This window comes from Coregonus clupeaformis, chromosome 7, assembly GCF_020615455.1.
Source record: "Coregonus clupeaformis isolate EN_2021a chromosome 7, ASM2061545v1, whole genome shotgun sequence".
Lineage (NCBI taxonomy): Eukaryota > Metazoa > Chordata > Actinopteri > Salmoniformes > Salmonidae > Coregonus > Coregonus clupeaformis.
The window spans coordinates 71,215,322-71,235,678 of NC_059198.1; the positions used below are offsets into that span (position 1 = coordinate 71,215,322).

General features: G+C 42.1%; 1 protein-coding gene across 2 annotated transcripts in view; it reads right to left on the reverse strand.

Annotated features, from left to right (window-relative positions):
* Positions 1 to 20,357, reverse strand: part of LOC121569132 (lanC-like protein 2) — a 51,204-nt gene that overhangs the window by 20,637 nt on the left and 10,210 nt on the right. For both annotated transcript variants that reach the window (XM_041879792.2, XM_045221510.1), the window contains 3 exons: positions 10,946 to 11,063; positions 9,837 to 10,044; positions 5,988 to 6,135 (listed from right to left, as the gene is read on the reverse strand). In XM_041879792.2, the coding sequence (XP_041735726.1) occupies positions 5,988 to 6,135; positions 9,837 to 10,044; positions 10,946 to 11,063 (474 nt within the window). The remainder of the gene's footprint in view (positions 1 to 5,987; positions 6,136 to 9,836; positions 10,045 to 10,945; positions 11,064 to 20,357) is intronic.

The following is a 20,357-nucleotide window of genomic DNA, read 5'->3' on the forward strand; positions in this document are numbered from 1 at the left end:
CCCAACCAACCTCCATTCATTACCAACCATAGTCTCTCAACCCACCTTCATTCAAAACCAACCTTAATGCGTTGTGAAAAGTGTTATGAAATATTTTAAATTGTATATAACTGTCTTAATGTTGCTGGACCCCAGGAAGAGTAGCTGCTGCCTTGGGAGCAGCTAATGGGGATCCTTCATAAATACAAAAATACAAACCTTACAGCCTCAACCCACCTCCATTTAATACCAACCATAAAGTCTCTCAACCAACATCCATCCATTCCCAACTCCTCTCATTCACACCATTGTAACTCCTCTCTCTTCAAATCCCTCGCCCCTAAAACACACAACACATTAATTCACAGGGACTCATTCATAAGCCATCAAATTGTTTCACCCACAGGGAAGGCTATGTAATTTAGTGGGAATTAATTTGTTTATAGAACTAATTAAAATCACAGCCTAGCATGTCAAACAAATGCCTGCAGCTGTTTGGGAAGACGTCACAGGGAAAAATAGTTGTGACTAGATAGACTAGAGCAGTGTTTCAATGTGGTCTGAGAGATAGGAGCTGTGTCTGTCTGTCTTCATCTTGTGTTGCTGTACAGTACACAGCTATGACAGAATGGGATTAGATAAGTAAGCTCTCGTTTGGCTAGAGGCAAAAAGAGAAGGCAAAAACAGACCAGACCATTTTGGAATAGAGATAGGGAGGGGGTGGCAGGTGTGTGTGTGTGTGTGTGCGTGCATGGACGTGTGTGTGACTCATTAACATATCAAATGTGTCTCTTCTGTCTAAGACGGGGTGGCGCCTTGGAAGCGAAGGAAGTTTTCCACCTTTTCCCCTCTTTCTGATGTTTTTCCAAAATGGATCTGTCACAAGAGTAGGTGTAAGGCTGTGCAAAGTGCAAAATAAAACTAACATTTGAAAAACACAAACGCTGCTCTCTCTTTCCCTGCAAGCTCAGACTCCCTCGCCACAAAGCTGTCAACTGCAGAATGAAAAGAACGAATGTTCAAACACAAGAAAAGGAGAGAGAGAAAACAACAAGAGAGAACTGAAGACACGTCGAGAACAGCCATTCAGCAGATTGTATATTTGTCCTTTCATACTGCGGAAGAAAACCCATCTCATAACTGAAACAGAACCGACAGATCATTATTCTACACAAAGCATCATAACCTATATTTGTCATAATAATATATCTGTCCGATCAGGGCCCCAGAAAAGCGCAGGCCATTTGTCAACGGTGTACCGTAGCATTGCTTAGTTGGTATGCTGGAGATGAATAAATTCACTCTCCCAGTTGTGTTCTGCAGTGGGAATTCAGCTACTGTACTGAATATATAGGGCTGGAGGAAATCCATCTTCATTTGGAGGATGCAAGGAAACCAACAGTATGGCCAAGGACAGGGATGTGATGAGTGTGACTGTGTGTGCATATGCAAGTGCAAGAAAATCCACATTGCAAAAAATCCACATAAAATGTGCAACACTGTGTGATAAATAACGATAGAACAAAAAAATACCAAGTGTACAAGGGTAGATGTTCTGAAATCTGTCTCTGTTGGCCATATCTGCGTTCATCTGAGTTACAGTGCACTACTGGTGAATTGATATACAGTACATGGACACTGTGGACACTAGAGCTGTCCCCTGCTGCAGTGACCACAACAGAACACGAACAGTGTTTATCGCGCTGTCCGTGTTGCGGAAGCTGCAACATAATTACAGCCACTTCTGACTGAAAAGTTCTGTTACCGAAATCCCTCATTTGTTTAGGAAAAACATTCCTTATTCCCTCAACCCTTGCTCTCTTTACATGACAAATGTATGCATTGCATGCACGTGACCAATAGTGCCTGACCTATAACATAAATAATCACATCAATAAATTGGTTATAACAAACTCCGAACACGAGACAGCTAAATGGATGCAGAGGACGTGACAAAAACTCGAAATGGGGAAATGTTTACTGTTTGCGCAGGAGGTAAAGGGAATGTCAGATGTGTGGAATAATAGTTGTGGAAAATACTGGAGATCAAGAAAAATAAGGTATGGAGCAAGTGCTGCGTGCATATTATGTGTGCCAAACAGGTGCTGGTAGATTACAATATAATTTTTCTGACCGTTTGGAACAATGTACACAACACTAAATAAATTATAAACGTACCAGAGAGTCTGTTGTACATTTTGTTATTTGTTTTTGTAAAGCCTTTATTACTGCAAAGACTAAAAACTGTCGCATTCATTCCTGAATGCAATTTCAGAAATGGAAAGGTTTATTTATTGTTTTATGCAAATTATTCAAGGATCCCTTTGTTATTTTATTTGAAAACTAAAATGCTTGATTGCATTTCAAATCATGAATGACTCTGTGATGACATGAACGAATGAATGATTGATACAGTAGCCTAACAAACACTCAAACAGGCAACAGAAGCAGGATCTGTCTTATTTCTGTAGATAAATATGGATGATTTATAAAGCCAGGCACATTTAACAGTTAGGCTATTGATTATAGATCTAAGTTGAGGTTTCCTCTCTCCTCACTTTTCTTAGACAATTAAGGAAAGGGCTGTTTTCGTGTCTCCTAATGCCGCTGCTGCCTCCGCCGCATTGTTCTCAACACCAATATGCTGGTTCACTTTGCTAGTATGCACATAGCAACATGGTCTAGGAAAAGGCGCCAATTCAAAAGCGCACTGCAACCGCTATCCAACGTGGGATAGCAACCGCTATCCAACGCAGGAGAAAGTGCATGTTATAAAATAATATTTTATTTTTGCACCTTTGTTCTTACATTAATATAGCCATATACAATTTCAGTGGCACGTCTTACACTGATGGACTGTGCCATCCTCATGGCCTCCACAATGGATCAGTCCACTCAAACAGGCACGAATCAGACAAGTGTCTTGTACACCATGTACAGTGCTCAACTAAAGAAATCTCGGTCGACCAACAGCCTACCGACTAAATGGGGTCAGCCCTAGTGGGCACACACTAACCAGTGAATTGACATAGTGCTATGACGTGGGTACAGTCAGACAGTAACTGGTGAATTGATGGAGGGCGACAAGGGCAGCGGGCACAAGCTCAGGTGGTCCATCCGTCCCGGCCTACCCTAAACCCTACGGGCCCTCGCCTGAACCTTCGCTCCCCGTCCTGATGGAGCATGAAGGGGGCTGATGCCTACCTCTAGCCTGCCCTGGGGCTCTCTACTGGGGCTAAGAATAGCATCATATTGAACCTCCACAGTGGAAGAGATAGATAGAGATAGATAGATATAGTTGAAGTCGGAAGTTTACATACACCTTAGCCAAATACATTTAAACTCTGTTTTTCACAATTCCTGACATTTAATCCTAGTAAAAGTTCCGTGTCTTAGGTCAGTTAGGATCACCACTTTATTTTAAGAATGTGACATGTCAGAATAATAGTAGAGAGAATAATTTATTTAAGCTTTTATTTATTTTATCACATTCCCAGTGGGTCAGAAGTTTACATACACTGAATTAGTATTTGGTAGCATTGCCTTTGAATTGTTTAACTTGGGTCAAACGTTTTGGGTAGCCTTCCACAAGCTTCCCACAATAAGTTGGCAGAATTTTGGCCCATTCCTCCTGACAAAGCTGGTGTAACTGAGTCAGGTTTGTATGCCTCCTTGCTCGCACACGGTTTTTCAGTTCTGCCCACACATTTTCTATAGGATTGAGGTCAGGGCTTTGTGATGGCCACTCCAATACCTTGACTTTGTTGTCCTTAAGCCGTTTTGCCACAACTTTGGAAGTATGCTTGGGGTCATTGTCCATTTGGAAGACCCATTTGCGACCAAGCTTTAACTTCCTGACTGATGTCTTGAGATGTTGCTTCAATATATCCACATAATTTTCCTTCCTCATGATGCCATCTATTTTGTGAAGTGCACCATTCCCTCCTGCAGCAAAGCACCCCCACAGCATGATGCTGCCACCCCTGTGCTTCACGGTTGGGTTGGTGTTCTTCTACTTGCAAGCTACCCCTTTTTCCTCCAAACATAACGATGGTCATTATGGCCAAACAGTTCCTATTTTTGTTTCATCAGACCAGAGGACATTTCTCCAAAAAGTATGATCTTTGTCCCCATGTGCAGTTGCAAACTGAAGTCTGACTTTTTTATGGCGGTTTTGGAGCAGTGGCTTCTTCCTTGCTGAGCGGCCTTTCAGGTTATGTCGATTTAGGACTTGTTTTACTGTGGATATAGATACTTTTGAACCTGTTTCCTCCAGCATCTTCACAAGGTCCTTTGCTATTGTTCTGGGATTGATTTGCACTTTTCGCACCAAAGTACGTTCATCTCTAGGAGACATAACGCGTCTCCTTCCTGAGCAGTATGATGGCTGCGTGGTCCCATGGTGTTTATACTTGCGTACTATTGTTTGTACAGATGAACGAGGTACCTTCAGGCATTTGGAAATTGCTCCCAAGGATGAACCAGACTTGTGGAGGTCTACAAATATTTTTCTGAGGTCTTGGCTGATTTCTTTTGATTTGCCCATGATATCAAGCAAAGAGGCACTGAGTTTGAAGGTAGGCCTTGAAATACATCCACATGTACACCTCCAATTGACTCAAATGATGTCAATTAGCCTATCAGAAGTTTCTAAAGCCATGACATCATTTTCTGGAATTTTCCAAGCTGTTTAAAAGGCACAGTCAACTTAGTGTATGTAAACTTCTGACCCACTGGAATTGTGATACAGTGAATTATAAGTGAAATAATCTGTCTGTAAACAATTGTTGGAAAAATTACTTGTGTCATGCACAAAGTAGATGTCCTAACCGACTTGCCAAAACTAGTTTGTTAACAAGACATTTGTGGAGTGGTTGAAAAACAAGTTTTAATGACTCCAACCTAAGTGTATGTAAACTTCCGACTTCAACTGTATATTAGATAGATAGATTAGATAGATAGAGATAAAAAAGGGGAGAGACAAGACAGAGAGAAGGAGAGAAAAAGAGTGGGAAAAATATAGATGACAGACAGAGAGGGCAACAGAGTGGTAGAGCGAGAGAGAGAAGCATACAGGTCTTTCCTAATGAGCTGTTACTATAGTTAATGACAGAGGCATTGGAGCCCGAGAAGAACAGAACTTCTAACGATTAGCAATTAAGGTTCAGATAAAAGAGGTGATTTGATCCTTGATCGTTGGAAGGCAAACGGTACATTTAGGCCAATGGGATTAAATGGGACCTTTGTTTCCGAGTACAGTAGTATAGACGTAATGGAAAAGTCCCAGCTGTATCCACTGTAAGGTTTTCCTCCAGAGGGGAGAGAATAGTTAAACTGTGCTTTGACTGTGCATATTTTTTGTGATGGGGGACATTTTTCTCCATTACACCTCTGTGTGAAATACAGCTCTACAGGGAAGGTGTTCCATCGCTCCTCCAATAACCATCTGTCTACCAGAAAGACAAGGGGGCGGACTAGGGTTGGAGAATACCCACTCCTACGCTACCCAGTACTCACACACACACACAATCCCAGACATAATCCCCACACACACAAGTACTTGACAGTAGCCAGAGCGTATGTTTGGGCTCCCGAGTGGCGCAGCGGTCTAAGGCACTGCATCTCAGTGCTTGAGGCGTCACTACAGACACCCTGGTTCGATTCCAGGCTGTAACAACACAGGCCGTGATTGGGAGTCCCATAGGGCTGCGCACAATTGGCCCAGCGTCGTCCGGGTTTGACCGGTGTAGGCCGTCATTGTAAATAAGAATTTGTTCTTAACTGACTTGCCTGGTTAAATAAAAAATCAAATTTTAAAAAATGTTAGATACTGTTCCCTCTGTGCTGTGCGAATAACTGATAGTAAATTATGATTTGACTTGGTTGTTTTTTTCCCGGTTGCTAACCAGAATGTTCACGGCGTGTTAGAGATGACGTGTTCTTGCACTATAATTGACATGGTGGTCCCGTCCACTGTGTGTGTGTGTGGGCATGCTCATTGCTCTAACCCTGGCGATGGTGGTCTCATCCACAGTGTCTGGTCCTATCTCCTTGTTGACATAGAGCAGGGCATACAGGTAGCCGGCCCGCCCGTACAGCAGCTCATCCGGCATCTCAGAGTCTGCAGACACCACCCCACGCTGCAGCTGGAGCAACCTGGGCGAGAGGAGACATGTTAACGCAGAGTTAGACAGGCACACACACACAGTATACTCAGAAAAAAAAAAAAACTGTACTAACAGAACTATTTCAGTAATAAATGCACAACCGAAAATTAAAACACAAATAAACACATTTGAAAGAGGGCCAAAACAGAGAGGCGGACTGAGTCACAGTCCCTTATTAGATTCAATTGGATCCCACGTATGTAAAAACATGCAGGCTCAGGGCTCAGACTGCTTTGATGACAGCAAGAGGGCCTTTGGTGGGGCTTTTGTGAGTAGAGTGTGTGTGTGTGTAATGAGGTTCAGACATTTAAATCAGCCCCTTGCTGTGAGCTCCACTGTTAGTTCCATCAGCGTGCTAACAGAACCAGTTAGAATACTAGAGGCAGGGAGGGCCAGTAAATTTAGCTACAATCTATCACCCCACCCAACATTACACACCACTCCAGCCCCAGACCACGGGAGAGACATTTGACCGTGATAAGCGGAGATCTGCGACTGAAAATAATTTAGGGACAATTGACATGTTGGATAGTGTAGGGATTCACTGAATGGTGCATGATGAAGAACACAGTGCACCTGAGGAATCAGAGTGGAGAGTAAAAATGAGCAAGTGAGAAAAGGTAGAGATTAAAAGGAGAGAAGACAAAGACAGTGAAAAAGAGTATTGGAGAGAGAAAGAGAGTGAGAAGGTTGGAGAGCATAAAGAAAATGAGGGAGGAGGTAGGGAGAAAGAGTGAGAAAGAGGTCAGCAAGTTAACACTAGAACCGCCATAGGCCAACAGTCACTGACTTTTGACTTTGTCAAAAACAAAACAAAAAAATACAATAAGCCATGCCCTGCTCATTCCCTGAATTTTCCTAAATGTTTGTATTTTACACTGCTCATTTGTCAGAATTTTGAAAATCACAAACAGAAAAGTATTTAGAGTCTTTTAAACCTGATTTTTTTCACACCTATTCCCAACTTAACCCGCCAAGACAATGTGCTGTAGGACGTTGGTACCCAGCCAGGTGCTAATGCTTCTCTCTCTCTCCTCACTGAATGATTGACAAATTGATGAATAGGCAATAATTGTGCACCTTACTTCACAATTGAATTTAAATTCGGCCTAACTGAATGATAAGGAGGCTGAAGTGGTTTAATTAATTTATAAGACAATAGTGTAATGATGAGTTTGTGTTATGCCTATTTATCAGCAGCAAATAATTTGACCACAAGCCTTGCGGGTTGATACCATTGTCTTCTACGTTTTACTTTGTAAAAAAAGCTGTTATGGGGCAGTTTTATTTACTATAACTCTATTACTAATCAAATGTATTGCAAGGGCAACGAAAACATGCTATGTGTTGCAGTAGGCCTTTAGAATAATGCAAAATATAACCTTACCTCTATCCAGTCAGCCTGCAAAGCCGGCCCATCGAAACTACACCTAAACTGTACCGAAACTAAATTTCACACATAATAGGAGTTAGCCTATAGACTAAGATTAAATTGACAATAATCTGATGAGTGACAATATTAGGTTTATCAGTTGTCAAATTCTACATGAAGATGGGCACATCTTGTAATTGACAGATGCAGGGAAAGGAGCATCACTTTATCAAATCCTCCTTCAATCAAATGCAGGTAAAACATTTTGATTTCTATATAGTGTCAGAAAGAGCATATTCTGCAGCTTCTATGACACTTACCTTTGTCAAATAACTCTCAAAATGGAAGAAGTGCATCTCTATTTCCAAATTTCACTTTTTCCAAGAATATCCGTGCTGTCCATGCACTCAGCACATGACCACTCACGCGACAGCATTTCTCTGGCTGCTAAGCAAAAACTAGTAACATAATAAACTTACAATTAAAAAAGTATATTCTGTCATCAATGGATGAATGGTTGATAGAAACTGGTAATGGTGCATTTGACTTCAATGAACTGAATGATGAGGAGGGTGAAGAGGGTGATTGAATTTGATTGATCAATGATGAGGTTGAAGAGGATGATTGGATTTAGAACAATAGTGTAATGATGAAGAATTGTTTGAGGTGTTACAGGTTTTAGTTTTTCCATTTATGTTTTGAGGTTGGACTTTTAGCACGTACAGCATGTTAGCATGTAGAGCGCACCGATTGGTGTCATCTCATTAGCCAGAATGTGTTACACCTGTGCTGGTTGCCATCTCGTTAGTGGGAAGGTGTTTCACCTGTGTTGCACAGGCTATTTATGGGTGACATTTTGAGTTTGTCTTGTGGGAACTTAACAATTATTTTATTATGAAAGGCTGGAAATGATATATAATTTCCACTCGGAGAGTCAAATCAGACACGGAGTACAACATACAATGTGTGTAGGTCCCAATGGTAAGCAGAACCAAATGAATGGACGCACTGACAGCATTGCAAATGCTGCAGAATTTAGATGAGTTGGAGTCAGATGGAATCTGGATATTGAGATTGAAATAGAGGTTGCTGATGAGTCTTTATCTGATTCTGATGTTGACTTCGAGCCTCCACCGATAACTGAGCCTCACAGCAGAAAAACCTGAACAGGGCCAACGGAGACGGTGATCCCAACTGCCACTGTGAGTCTGGGAGGGATGGCACAGTTTGGATAGAAAAGAGTGACGAGTTTGTGTGACATGCAGATGTTGCAGCACATCAGAGATTGTACCGTCGCTCATGAGCACAGAAAAGGAAACAGTACGTGTCACATGTCTATGGATGTACTCGAAGCATTTATTGCACTCTTGTATGTCCACGGGGCATAGGGCGAAAAGAGCATGGAGGTGGAATCATTTTGGTTTGATAGGTATGGGGTGGACTTTTTCCAAGAGACCATGCCACGCAACCGCTTCAGAGAGATTACGCCACACCTGCGGTAAGTGCACATGAAACAAGGCCCTTAAACTGTGTGCAGTGCAACCGATTTGTTTGTGGGGCTTGCTCACACAAAGCCCCAAAGCTGTGTGCTGACTGTGGACCCGAAGCATAAAGAGAAGATGAGATTGATTAATGTGTAAAGGCACGGGTATAAGGGCACAATACAGTGTCCGATACAATCAACAAATGATTGTTTTTGTATCTTGTCATTAATATATTTCCACAAATATTTATTTATGCAATTCATCCTTTACAATTGTTCATGCACTGGTGCTTTTGTTTAGGAATACAGCATAATTTTACCTGTGCACCTGGCTGGTTAGATTATATTTTTAGCTTCTACTTTGTCAAAGGAAGCTGTAACTGGAAGCTGTAAATTATTATAACTAATCGAATCTACAAATAAAAGTTGATCAAATGCATTACACTAATGTTTTTATTGTAAGGAAAATTAAAATAGTCTATAGGCCTACTTTTTTCTAGGACTTTGTTGAATTACACAAAATATATCATTGACTCTATCCAAATAACTATTGATGTAATTGTTTTAAATTGATATTTCTACAAATATCTCTTCATGCAATTAATCCTTTATAATAGTTTATGCACTATTTATCAAGCGTTGGTGTTTATGTTTGCACACCTTGCGGGTTAATATGCATCTGATGCATATGCTAAAGAGGATGCTCGGCAACGTTCTCTAGTGGGTACTTATAGGCTGGAATGGCCAGGCGGTTCTAGTGTTAATGCCGGCAACAAATCCAGAACAAAAATGTTTCTACTGCAGTCAGAGAGAGAGAGTTTTTAAAGTCCCCTACTTGGTGAGGCACTCCTGACTCTCTGTCTGGTTCTTGAGGCGGTGGTGCACCACGGCAGCAACGGCCAGTGGCCCTGCATCCCCACACAGGAAGGTGACCTTGCGGCCGTTCAGGATCCTCAGGGTCCTCTTCACATAATCCTGCGCCCTCTGGAGGTGGGAGGCCTCGCGGGTCACCCGGTGCAACTGCAGGTAGAGCAGGGCAATACCTATAAACAGGGAAAATGAATCTCGTTTATAACTGGTATTGGAAATAATTTCTCAAATCTGTTTAGAGGTTGATGCAATATCTATCTGATCACAGTTGTGGATAAATTCATAATAGGACACGTTTTAGTAGCAGGAGTGCTAAACAGGGTGAGAGACGGCATGGGGTATTTCTGTGCTGATGATTTAACTTTCAACTACTCAACTGCAGTTCACTTTGGCTGGTCAAACTGTGTTCCGTTAGCCATGAAATATGTAAGTCTAGAGGCATTCTGACAGTTCACTTAACCAAAATATCTCACTGGATCAAGAAATAAATATTAGGCTAGATACAAAACAAAAATTCACATGGATAGCATTATGGACAAGTACCCAGCCAGTATCACTTCCCCTGGACCTAAGGCGTATGTAACACGGTCACAACAAGGCCTACACAGAAGCTGTCACAAACCATTGCCACATCTGTCTTGTCATTACTGTAACCATACATCTATCATGTCATTAGCACAACATGTCATTACCGTAACAATGTAATTACCGTAACCCTCAAGATGGACTGTTCATGTTAAGTGGAACGGCCCAGGACTGACAGCATCCATGGTCAACCAGGCCATGCACGCAGAGGCTATTGTCCCCAAATGCCTACTTCCAATATTCTGCAATAATAGCGGCGCACTTGGAGTCCTGTGTTTATGAACATTTCTACATTCAAGCCTTTCCATGTCAACATCCTAAACCCTTAGATCAAACAGTGGTTTATAGCCCTAGGAGTCAGAGATGAGATTTTCTACCCTTGAGCCATGATTAATCGTCTCTCACCTTCAATCCCAGCGAGGTCTCTAAATCACAACTGAAGATCAGTCTACGCTACACTGACCTGTGGTCTGGGTCTGGGACACTGACCTGTCCAGCCCGTGTAGGTGGAGAAGTCGTGGGGGTCGGCCGTCTTCAGGCCCTCCTCCATCTGTTGCAGCAGGTCCTTGATCTTGTTCTGCACCTTCTTCTGGAATGCCTCGCTGATCTGTGGAGGGATAGAGGTAGAGGAGGAGGGTAAGAAAATGCAGAACCGTACCATATCTTGTGTCTTCCATTCCCAGTCTATGAAACCGTGTGCAAGGGAGACAATGGTACACAAATGGTACAAACAGACCGCTCGGAGAGCCTCTGTACACTGAAAGCAGACCAGACCTAAAGAACTCAACTAAATCCAGGTAGGCCTATGTTAATCACAGCAAGGGCTAGGGTTAGGTTAGGGTGTGGAAACTGGAGTTTTGAAAAGAGCTTGCGAGCCAGAGCCAGGTGTATAGTCTTCAAAGGAAGTGGAGATCCATGGAATTGTGAAAAGATATGCACCTTTGCTTTTATAGCTTGGCTTTCCACAAGCAATCCCCAATACAAAGCACTTAGGTGGGCAAGTCGCTGTGAAGAGATGAGTGGGAGTAGGCCTAACTGAGTGAGATTCTGCAGCTCCTGCAAACAGCAGACACAGGGCATAGAGAATGGGTATTCAACTCTTACCCTACGAGGGCCGGAGCCTGCTGTTCTTCTGTTTAAGTGATCATTAAATTGCACCCACATGGTCTCCCAGGTCTAAATGACACACAAACACTCCCTATGGAAATACAGCCTACACCTCAAGGCAATATCACAGAGCATGAATCCTTTGGTTGGAAGTAAGGAACAAAGGGGCACACCTTCAATTCACAGAACAACACAGACTCCAAAAGACTGACACACACCAGCTCCCTTTCCCAGGCCAAAACAACAGAGTGACAGCTTGGGTAACGCCGAAGGCCTCCATTCAGCACCCCAGAGCTACAAACTGCCTTAGAGAGTCTTCTTGTGTTTCTGAACAATAGAAAATAAAAAAAATAGGCCACCTCAGCAATTCTCTTGTGATGCAAATCCAATATGCATTTTCAATTTCACTGCTCCACTGGTTTGAGACGGTAGAAGAACAGCTCAGCATCGACAGCTAGGCCAATACAGACTTTCTTGGACTCACACAATGCAAATACCCTTAGAGGCTAGAACAGCGCAATCTCTCGTGGACAAACTACGTAGACATAAAATGGTACACAAATCGAGCATCTGACCAAATTATGCAAGATTTTTGTTCTGGGTTAACGGAGATTAACAACAGTGCAATCTAGTAGCTAGTGAACACGACCTTAAGATTGTAACTACTGCAGCTCTGGAACTAAGTCAGTCAATGGTAGTATTTATCTTGAGGAATGATGATGACACTGGTTCGAATCCAGGCTCTGTCGTAGCTGGCCGCGACCGGGAGACCCATGGGGCGGCGCACAATTAGCCCAGCGTCGTCCAGGATAGGGGAGGGAATGGCCGGCAGGGATGTAGCTCAGTTGGTAGAGCATGGCGTTTGCAACGCCAGGGTTGTGGGTTCGATTCCCACGGGGGTATGAAAAAAAAAAAAAAAAAAGAGAATGTAAGTCGCTCTGGATAAGAGCGTCTGCTAAATGACGTAAATGTAAAAAAAATAAAAATGTCACTTTGATGTCCTGAGTCCTCAGGAATTTTATCATAGCATCTTTCATAAATTAAAGTAATTTTGCTAATCCATTTTTATATCAGTAATTGTCACAAAGTGTTTTACACCATCCTCACGATGCAAAGGTAACAAATCACATCAGTTTTAACATGCTAATTAGCCTACCTTATCGGGGTATGAAAGGATCTTGCCTGAAAACTACCCTGATGAACAGTCCAATGATGGACATTGTGGCCGTCCCCATAGTGATAATTCAACATGAGACAGGGTGCATCACTGCGGAAACAAAATGGTAGCCATCACTTCTAAAGCTCTCCTGGCCTGGACTAGACTTTCTACATTTTAGTAATTTAGCTAGAAGACACTTTTATCTAGAGTAACTTAGGCTCCAAAGAAATGCAGGTTTGAATCCTAAGCAACCTGCATACACATTGTTTGAAGTACAATGGACCAATATAGCTACTGTAGTAGGTCTAAGCTGTGTGCTTGAAAACCTTGGTAGAGCATGGGTGAAGTAGGCATTGTGGTGCTTGTGAATTCAGACCAACCCCTACTTCTCACTTACACCTGAAGGTGATTATACAAAATTAAACAACATTTCCACATGCAAAATTGGTTTTTCTAAAGTTTAATTTGTGCTTCAAATGATGTTTAAAAAATGGATGCGTTGTGTCTCATAATTTATTGTAGAGGGCCCGGTTTCCCAAAAGCATCTTAAGGCTAAGTTCATCATTAGAACCTTCGTAGGCACATCGTTAAATCTCCGAGCTGTTTCCCGAACTATCGTTACTAAAGTTGCACTTGAAAACAGCTGTTATTTACAGACTGCCTTAGACCACTCGTTGCCCTTCCACGTCACTTCATACACAGCTTTACCAAAACATAGAACCAACATGTTTATACGGCTCTCTGTGAACGCTGATAACTTCAGAACAAAGTTCACTACAATACAAAATTGCCAATGTCTTTGCAATTGTTATAAACAAGTAAAAGGGTAAATGGAATGGATGCGTCAAATAACAGAGATGACTGCATTAAAAGATAGAGTAGTCTACATAGGGCTATATATTTTAATCATATTGAAATAAATGTAATGTTCAATCAATTGAGTTCTATTTAGCTAATTGTAGGCTGCTGTCTGAAATGTCTCAATTTCATGATGTGTAGGCCTAATGATGTGCACAATGATGTGCCAAATAATCAATTTACTGCATAGCCTAAGCATTAGAATAAGCTGCCTCAATATTTGCAGATATAGGTGATAATTTCCCTCTAGGAGCTGATCCGTTGTCAGGATCTAAATGTTAACCCTCTAGGAGCTGATCCGTTGTCAGGATCTAATGTTAAGGTAAGATTTTAATGGATAATGCTGATCCGAGAGCAGTGCTGCCTTTCTTTCGGTCCTAATCAGTATCGACACGTGCTAGGGACTCACTTATTGAAATTACTCCCTACGTGGTGTTTTGGGAAATGCATCCATCGCTATCGAGAAACTGGGCCCTGGCTATTAATTCATAGACATGGCTATTTGCATTTATGCAAAACATATGGATTCTCCCTCTAAAGAGGGGAGGGGGTGAATATCAACAGCTCCTTTACATTAAGCACATACAAGTTCCTGTAAGTGACTTAAAGTACTGAAAAAGTTGGCCGAGTGAGCATTTGGAAAGAAATCCCCCCAAACATCTGGGGGAGTTCCCCCAGACCCCCTCCAACTTTGTACTTGTTGATGGCTACCGGACCGGCCTTGATTTCAATGTCAACGGATGGGACTCCCTACAAAACACACTACTTCGATACAAGTGACTTTTCGTAGCAGGTTAGGAGATCATTTCTGCTAACCCTAACCCTTTTCCTAAACTTAACCAAATTCTCCTAACATGCTATTTTAATTATCCTAACCTGCTGCGTAAGTTCTCCTAACCTGCTACAAAAAGGTCATAGCTGCATCAAAGTGCCATGTTTTTAGGGAATCTCATCCATGTTTGGTCCAATCTGGACTGGCCTTGATTTGGCCCAAACAGACATCTTCATTATTATTATTTTACCAGGTAAGTTGACTGAGAACACATTCTCATTTACAGCAACGACTTGGGGAATAGTTACAGGGGAGAGGGGGGATAAATGAGCCAGTTGGAAGCTGGGGATGATTAGGTGGCCATGATGGTATGAGGGCCAGATTGGGAATTTAGCCAGGAAACCTGGGTTAACACCCCTATTCTTACAATAAGTGCCATTGGATCTTTAGTGGCCACAGAGATTCAGGATACTTGTTTAACATCCTGTTATAATGAGTTTCTGGTATTGAGAAGTTCAAGATGCAAGAATTTACTTAGACATTCTGTGGAGATTTTATACCAAGTATTTATTGGATCACGAGCTTGTGCGTTCATCTAACAAACGGACATGGCTTTGCCCTTCGTCAGTTGAACTAACTTGAACAAAGACACTCTACCTTATATACCCTTTATTACCCTCTTCCTAGCATACATCTGTCAAGTCTCCATGGGCACTCCCTGTCTTTGATGTACATCACTCTTTACCCCAAGTCACTATACTAAACATCACTCATGCTATCCTAAACATCACTAATCTACCTTGACATAATGGAATGTAGACTTCATGGCCCCAAACCACTCATCTCTTAACTCTTCCTCTGTCCTCACAATCCTATAGCATGACATCATTACACATCCCAACTCAAAAGACTGCGCCTTACACAGGGCAATGTCCCCAATCACTGCCCTGGGATCTTTTTTTTTAGACCAGAGGAAAGAGTGCCTCCTACTGGCCCTCCAACACCACTTCCAGCAGCATCTGGTCTCCCATCCAGGGGCCGACCAGGACCAACCCTGCTTAGCTTCAGAGGAAAGCCAGCAGTGAGACGCAGGGTGGTACGCTGCTGGCTTGTTTGGTTTAGATTTGGTCCGGTCCCCGTTCCATGTAATTGATCTATTCCAGAGCTAGCACACCGGATTCAACTTGTCAACTCATCCTCAAGCTCTTGAATCTGACCAATCTATTTTAAGATGAATGCACTAACTAAGTTGCTCTGGAAAATACGTATTTCTGTATTTAATCATACATTGTCACGGATTCTGCCGAGGCTGCCCCTCCTCCTTGCTCGGGCAGGTTTCGTCGTTACCGGAGTACTAGCTGCTGCCGATCTATGTTATATGTTTCTATGTTCTACCTGTTGTGTCAGATTGTTTCACACCTGTTGCCCATCTTGTGATTACTCCGCCCCTATTTAACCCTGTGGCTCCCATTGTGTTCTGTGCGTGTTTGTTGTTTGTTCGCTGATGTCGTTGGTGAGCGGGTTTATTCCTCCCTGCGTGGAGGCTTCTTGTTTCTTTACGTGTATTAGTAAAGATACGTTTTTTCATTGAGTTCTGTGTCCTGCGCCTGACTTCAGTCTACCGCATACACTGACATCGTGACATACATTTGCTAAAATTTCTAAAAACATGTTTTCACTTTGTCATTATGGGGTATTGTGTGTAGATTGGTGAGAAAAAAATATTTAATCAATTTTGAATTCAGGCTGTAACACAACATAATGTGGAATAAGTAAAGGGGTATGAATACTTTCTGAAGGCACTGTAGATATGATGGCAGGTAGATTTGAATTTAACATTGACTGGCACGATTATAATTAACAGTATTGCACTTTTCATGTAGCCTACTTTTGGCCAGCTAATAGCCTAACCACCGATCATACAACATTATGGACTAAACCTTCAAATCCTGTTGCTAAATTTAAATTGTAGTTTATTTTGGAAGAGGTAGGCTATTTCACAGGAGACTTCACCCAATGTAGGCCATCCTACCTTTCCCTCCATAATCAGCCTTCATTGATTTCATTTGGGCTTAGTGTTTAGCCTAAGCCCCGGTAAAATGTGTTTATTCTGATGAATCAGGATCAATCAAGATTTACTCTTAATCTTGTGTTTACTTGGAGTGTGTCTGCTAGCTTTGACTCAAGGCCATGAACCACATCAGCATTATGCTAACGAACGCCTCAAATAGGCCGCCAGTTTGACATGCTTGGCTTTGTGCAAGACAAGCTCATTATATTGCATGTCAAATTATGGAGTTATGACAACATCATTTTAATGGATTTACAGTATAAAAATAACCCTAAAGTGTCAATATTGAGGTAAAAGACAAAGGGAGAAGCTTAGAGCCACCCAACCCCAACACTTTGAGTTGATAAATAAAAGAGCAATATCCAGGTCTAAATATCTGAATGAAGGGAATCCTGTATGAACAAGCATCAATACTACCTCAATCAAAATGGCTGGAGGCCGCTGCTGCCACAACAAACAAACTAGGTCTTAGTGAATTCTGAACCCAAACTGTGATATCAACAGAGCTTGAGAAGATAGGGAAGCAGGAAGAGGGTTGGTTCTAGAAGCAGACATGTCCGTGTGAAAGATGGCTCCATCTCGGAGAGGATATAGGGGAGAGCCAGATGGATGAGGGTGAGGCCTTGAAGAAGCCCCAGGAGCCAGGAGGACTGAGCCAGATTTTCATACCGTCCTTCTCTCATATCGGGATTTACGGTATTAGTCAAAGCACACAAGGGGGCGCCATTAACGTAAGAAAAGCCCATTGGGCCTCTATTACCAGAATGCTAACAAACTTAGCACAAAATAATAGCGATATCACATAGATGCTGTTAGCTAAATGCTAACAAGCTAAAACAAACTAATTGCAAAGACAGGCAAATCCAGCTCAGAAAGTTATACAAGCATAGCTAGTAGCTACCGAATGTCATTTTCGGTGAGTGTGGACATTTACAAGTGAAAGTGAATGAGAGAAATTGTGCAAATGAACAAAGTTGTGATGCATGCTTTTCTGAAGGAAGAGCAGCATGAGTACATGGAGCAGAGGGGAGAATAAATTAAAAATGCTAGTAGGAGGCGCAGGGAAAAAATGCCAACTCATCCAGAGCTCTTTGACTTCTGGCAGAAAGCCATTATAAGATATCTGATGGCAAACATTTAGTAGTGAAGTGTAATGTCATCCCCTCATGTGCACTGCACAACAGAGACTCGCCGATAGATCTAGAACGCTATGGACTCACCAGCTCACTTTCTCCCGTTGTGCTATTTACAAACAAACACGTGACTGGCTCAACTGTTCTGGGGAACTATGGAAACTGCATAAAATAATGTGACAGGTGAAATGAACAACGCAATCTGCTTAATCTCCTAACGTGTTGCACAAGTTGACTGCAGGTAATAACTTAAAAAGTAGCTACAAATATTCACATTTATTGAAAAACGTCAAAGAAATACCCTGCCCGGTATACCGCTCAACCCTAACACACAGCCAGACAGACCACAGACACACCCAAGAACTATCACAACACTAACTGCATCAGCACCCTTAGATATTGTATTATATTCAGTGTCAATACCACATACAGCCAAAGCCAAGACTAGAGTAACCTGACTTTGTGTAGCCTAAGACTACATAATATAGCCCAATTCTGTTAGCACCATGGACAGAGTCACAACGAAGGCTAAACTAAGCCTGGGTCAAGTGTGTGCTGTAATGCTAAAGGCAGCAACAAGCAGCACTACTGCATTTAGGCACCTTGGACAGTGACACACAACCTTGACGTAAGGTTAATCCAGAGATAACAAAACTAATCTATGAGGATTTCATTTTGACAACAACCAATCATATTCACAAAAGGTATTATTTGTATTTTCTAATGCAGGCCTAGTACATGGCCTTATGATTCATTCTGTAAGGCCAACCCCTTGTTTGATCATGGATATGCAGTCCATTCCCTTGGGACCAATTTCCCATCCACAGTATACACTGTAGGACAAGAGGGTACATGGCCTATGGAATGCAAAACACAAGCAATTGAGATCAATTGAAAGAACCTGCTCATATTACTGATAGCATAGGCTTAAAGAGCACAGTGGGCCTGACTACTATCCACTAGGAGCATTCTGCTGGAGTTTCTCTCCCGGGCCTGAGTCACAATTCCCACTGCAGCCAGGCACGGAGAGAGGGAGTGTTCAACAGAGATAAACAAACATTCACTGTTTAACATAACAATAGGAGAGAGAGAGAGAGAGAGAGAGAGAGAGAGAGAGAGAGAGAGAGAGAGAGAGAGAGAGAGAGAGAGAGAGAGAGAGAGAGAGAGAGAGAGAGAGGTGTGCTACTGTATTGCATGCTGCAGTATATTCTGCTGAGGAGCTGATGTGTTGTACACATTAAAATGGATAGTTAACCTCCAGAACTTCAATGTCTCCCTACAGTAAGAATAAATTGTCTACATTATATCGTCATTTGGTTGACTATCTGCTTTAACACCAACTAGGCCTATCAGATATAGCCCCAGAAAACATTTGAGGTGAAGGATCAATGGGTTGATGGGAAAACATTTATAGTAATGTTATTATAGTAATTTATAGGGTGTTTGGTCATAAATCACGGCTAAAGATCTTTGCGTTTGGGCACTGGATGATGGTTCACTTTATAGCACACAAACTCCTGCTTTGTGCTTTCCTCCTTTCAGACCTACTTCCTAGCTGCAGCCTTTCTCAATGCAAAGCATAACATTAAAAATTGGTAGCTACTCTTTCTGAATTTATCAAACTCAGTTTATAATAATAATAATAATAATAATAATAATAATGCCATTTAGCAGACGCTTTTATCCAAAGCGACTTACAGTCATGCGTGCATACATTTTTGTGTATGGGTGGTCCCGGGGATCGAACCCACTACCTTGGCGTTACAAGCGCCGTGCTCTACCAGCTGAGCTACCGGTTTATAATGTACACTGAACTAAAATATTAATGCAACAATTTCAAAGATTTTACTGAGTTACAGTTCATATAAAGAAATCAGTCCATTTAAATAATTTCATTAGGCCCTAATCTATAGATTTCACATGACTGGGAATACAGATATGCATCTGTTTGTCACAGACGCCTTAAAAAAAGAAAAGTAGGGGCGTGGATCAGAAAACCTGTCAGTATCTGGTGTGACCACCATTTGCCTCATGCAGCTTGACACACCTCCTTCGCACAGAGTTGATCAGGCTGTTGATCTCGTCACAGTATCTCTGTGCATTCAAATTGCCATTCATAAAATGCAATTGTGTTTGTTATCCATGGTTTATGCCTGCCCATACCATAACCGCCACCATGGGACACTGTTGGGGCATTTTGCCCACCAAAGTCGGTTACGACACCGAACTGCAGTCAGGTCAAGACCCTGGTGAGGCCGACGAACACGCAGATGAGCTTCCCTGAGACGGTTTCTGACAGTTTGTGCAGAAATTCTTCAGTTGTGCAAACCCACAGTTTCATCAGCTGTCCGGGTGGCTGGTCTCAGACGATCCCAAAGGTGAAGAAGCTGGATGTGGAGGTCCTGGGTTGTGAGGCCGGTTGGACGTACTGCCAAATTCTCTAAAACGACATTGGAGGTGGCTTATGGTAGCGATATGAACATTAAAGTCTCTGGCCACAGCTCTGGAGGACATTCCTACAGTCGGCATGCCAACTGCACTCACATTTTAGAGTGGCCCTTTATTGTCCCCAGCACAAGGTGCATCTGTGTAATGATAATGCGGTTTAATCAGCTTCTTGATATGCCACACCTGTCACGGGATGGATTATCTTGACAAAGGAGAAATTCTCACTAACAGGGATGTAAACAAATTTGTGCACAAAATTGAGAGAAATAAACATTGTGCATATGGAACATTTCTGGGATCTTTTATTTAAGCTCATGAAACATGGGACCAACACTTTACATGTTGCGTTTATA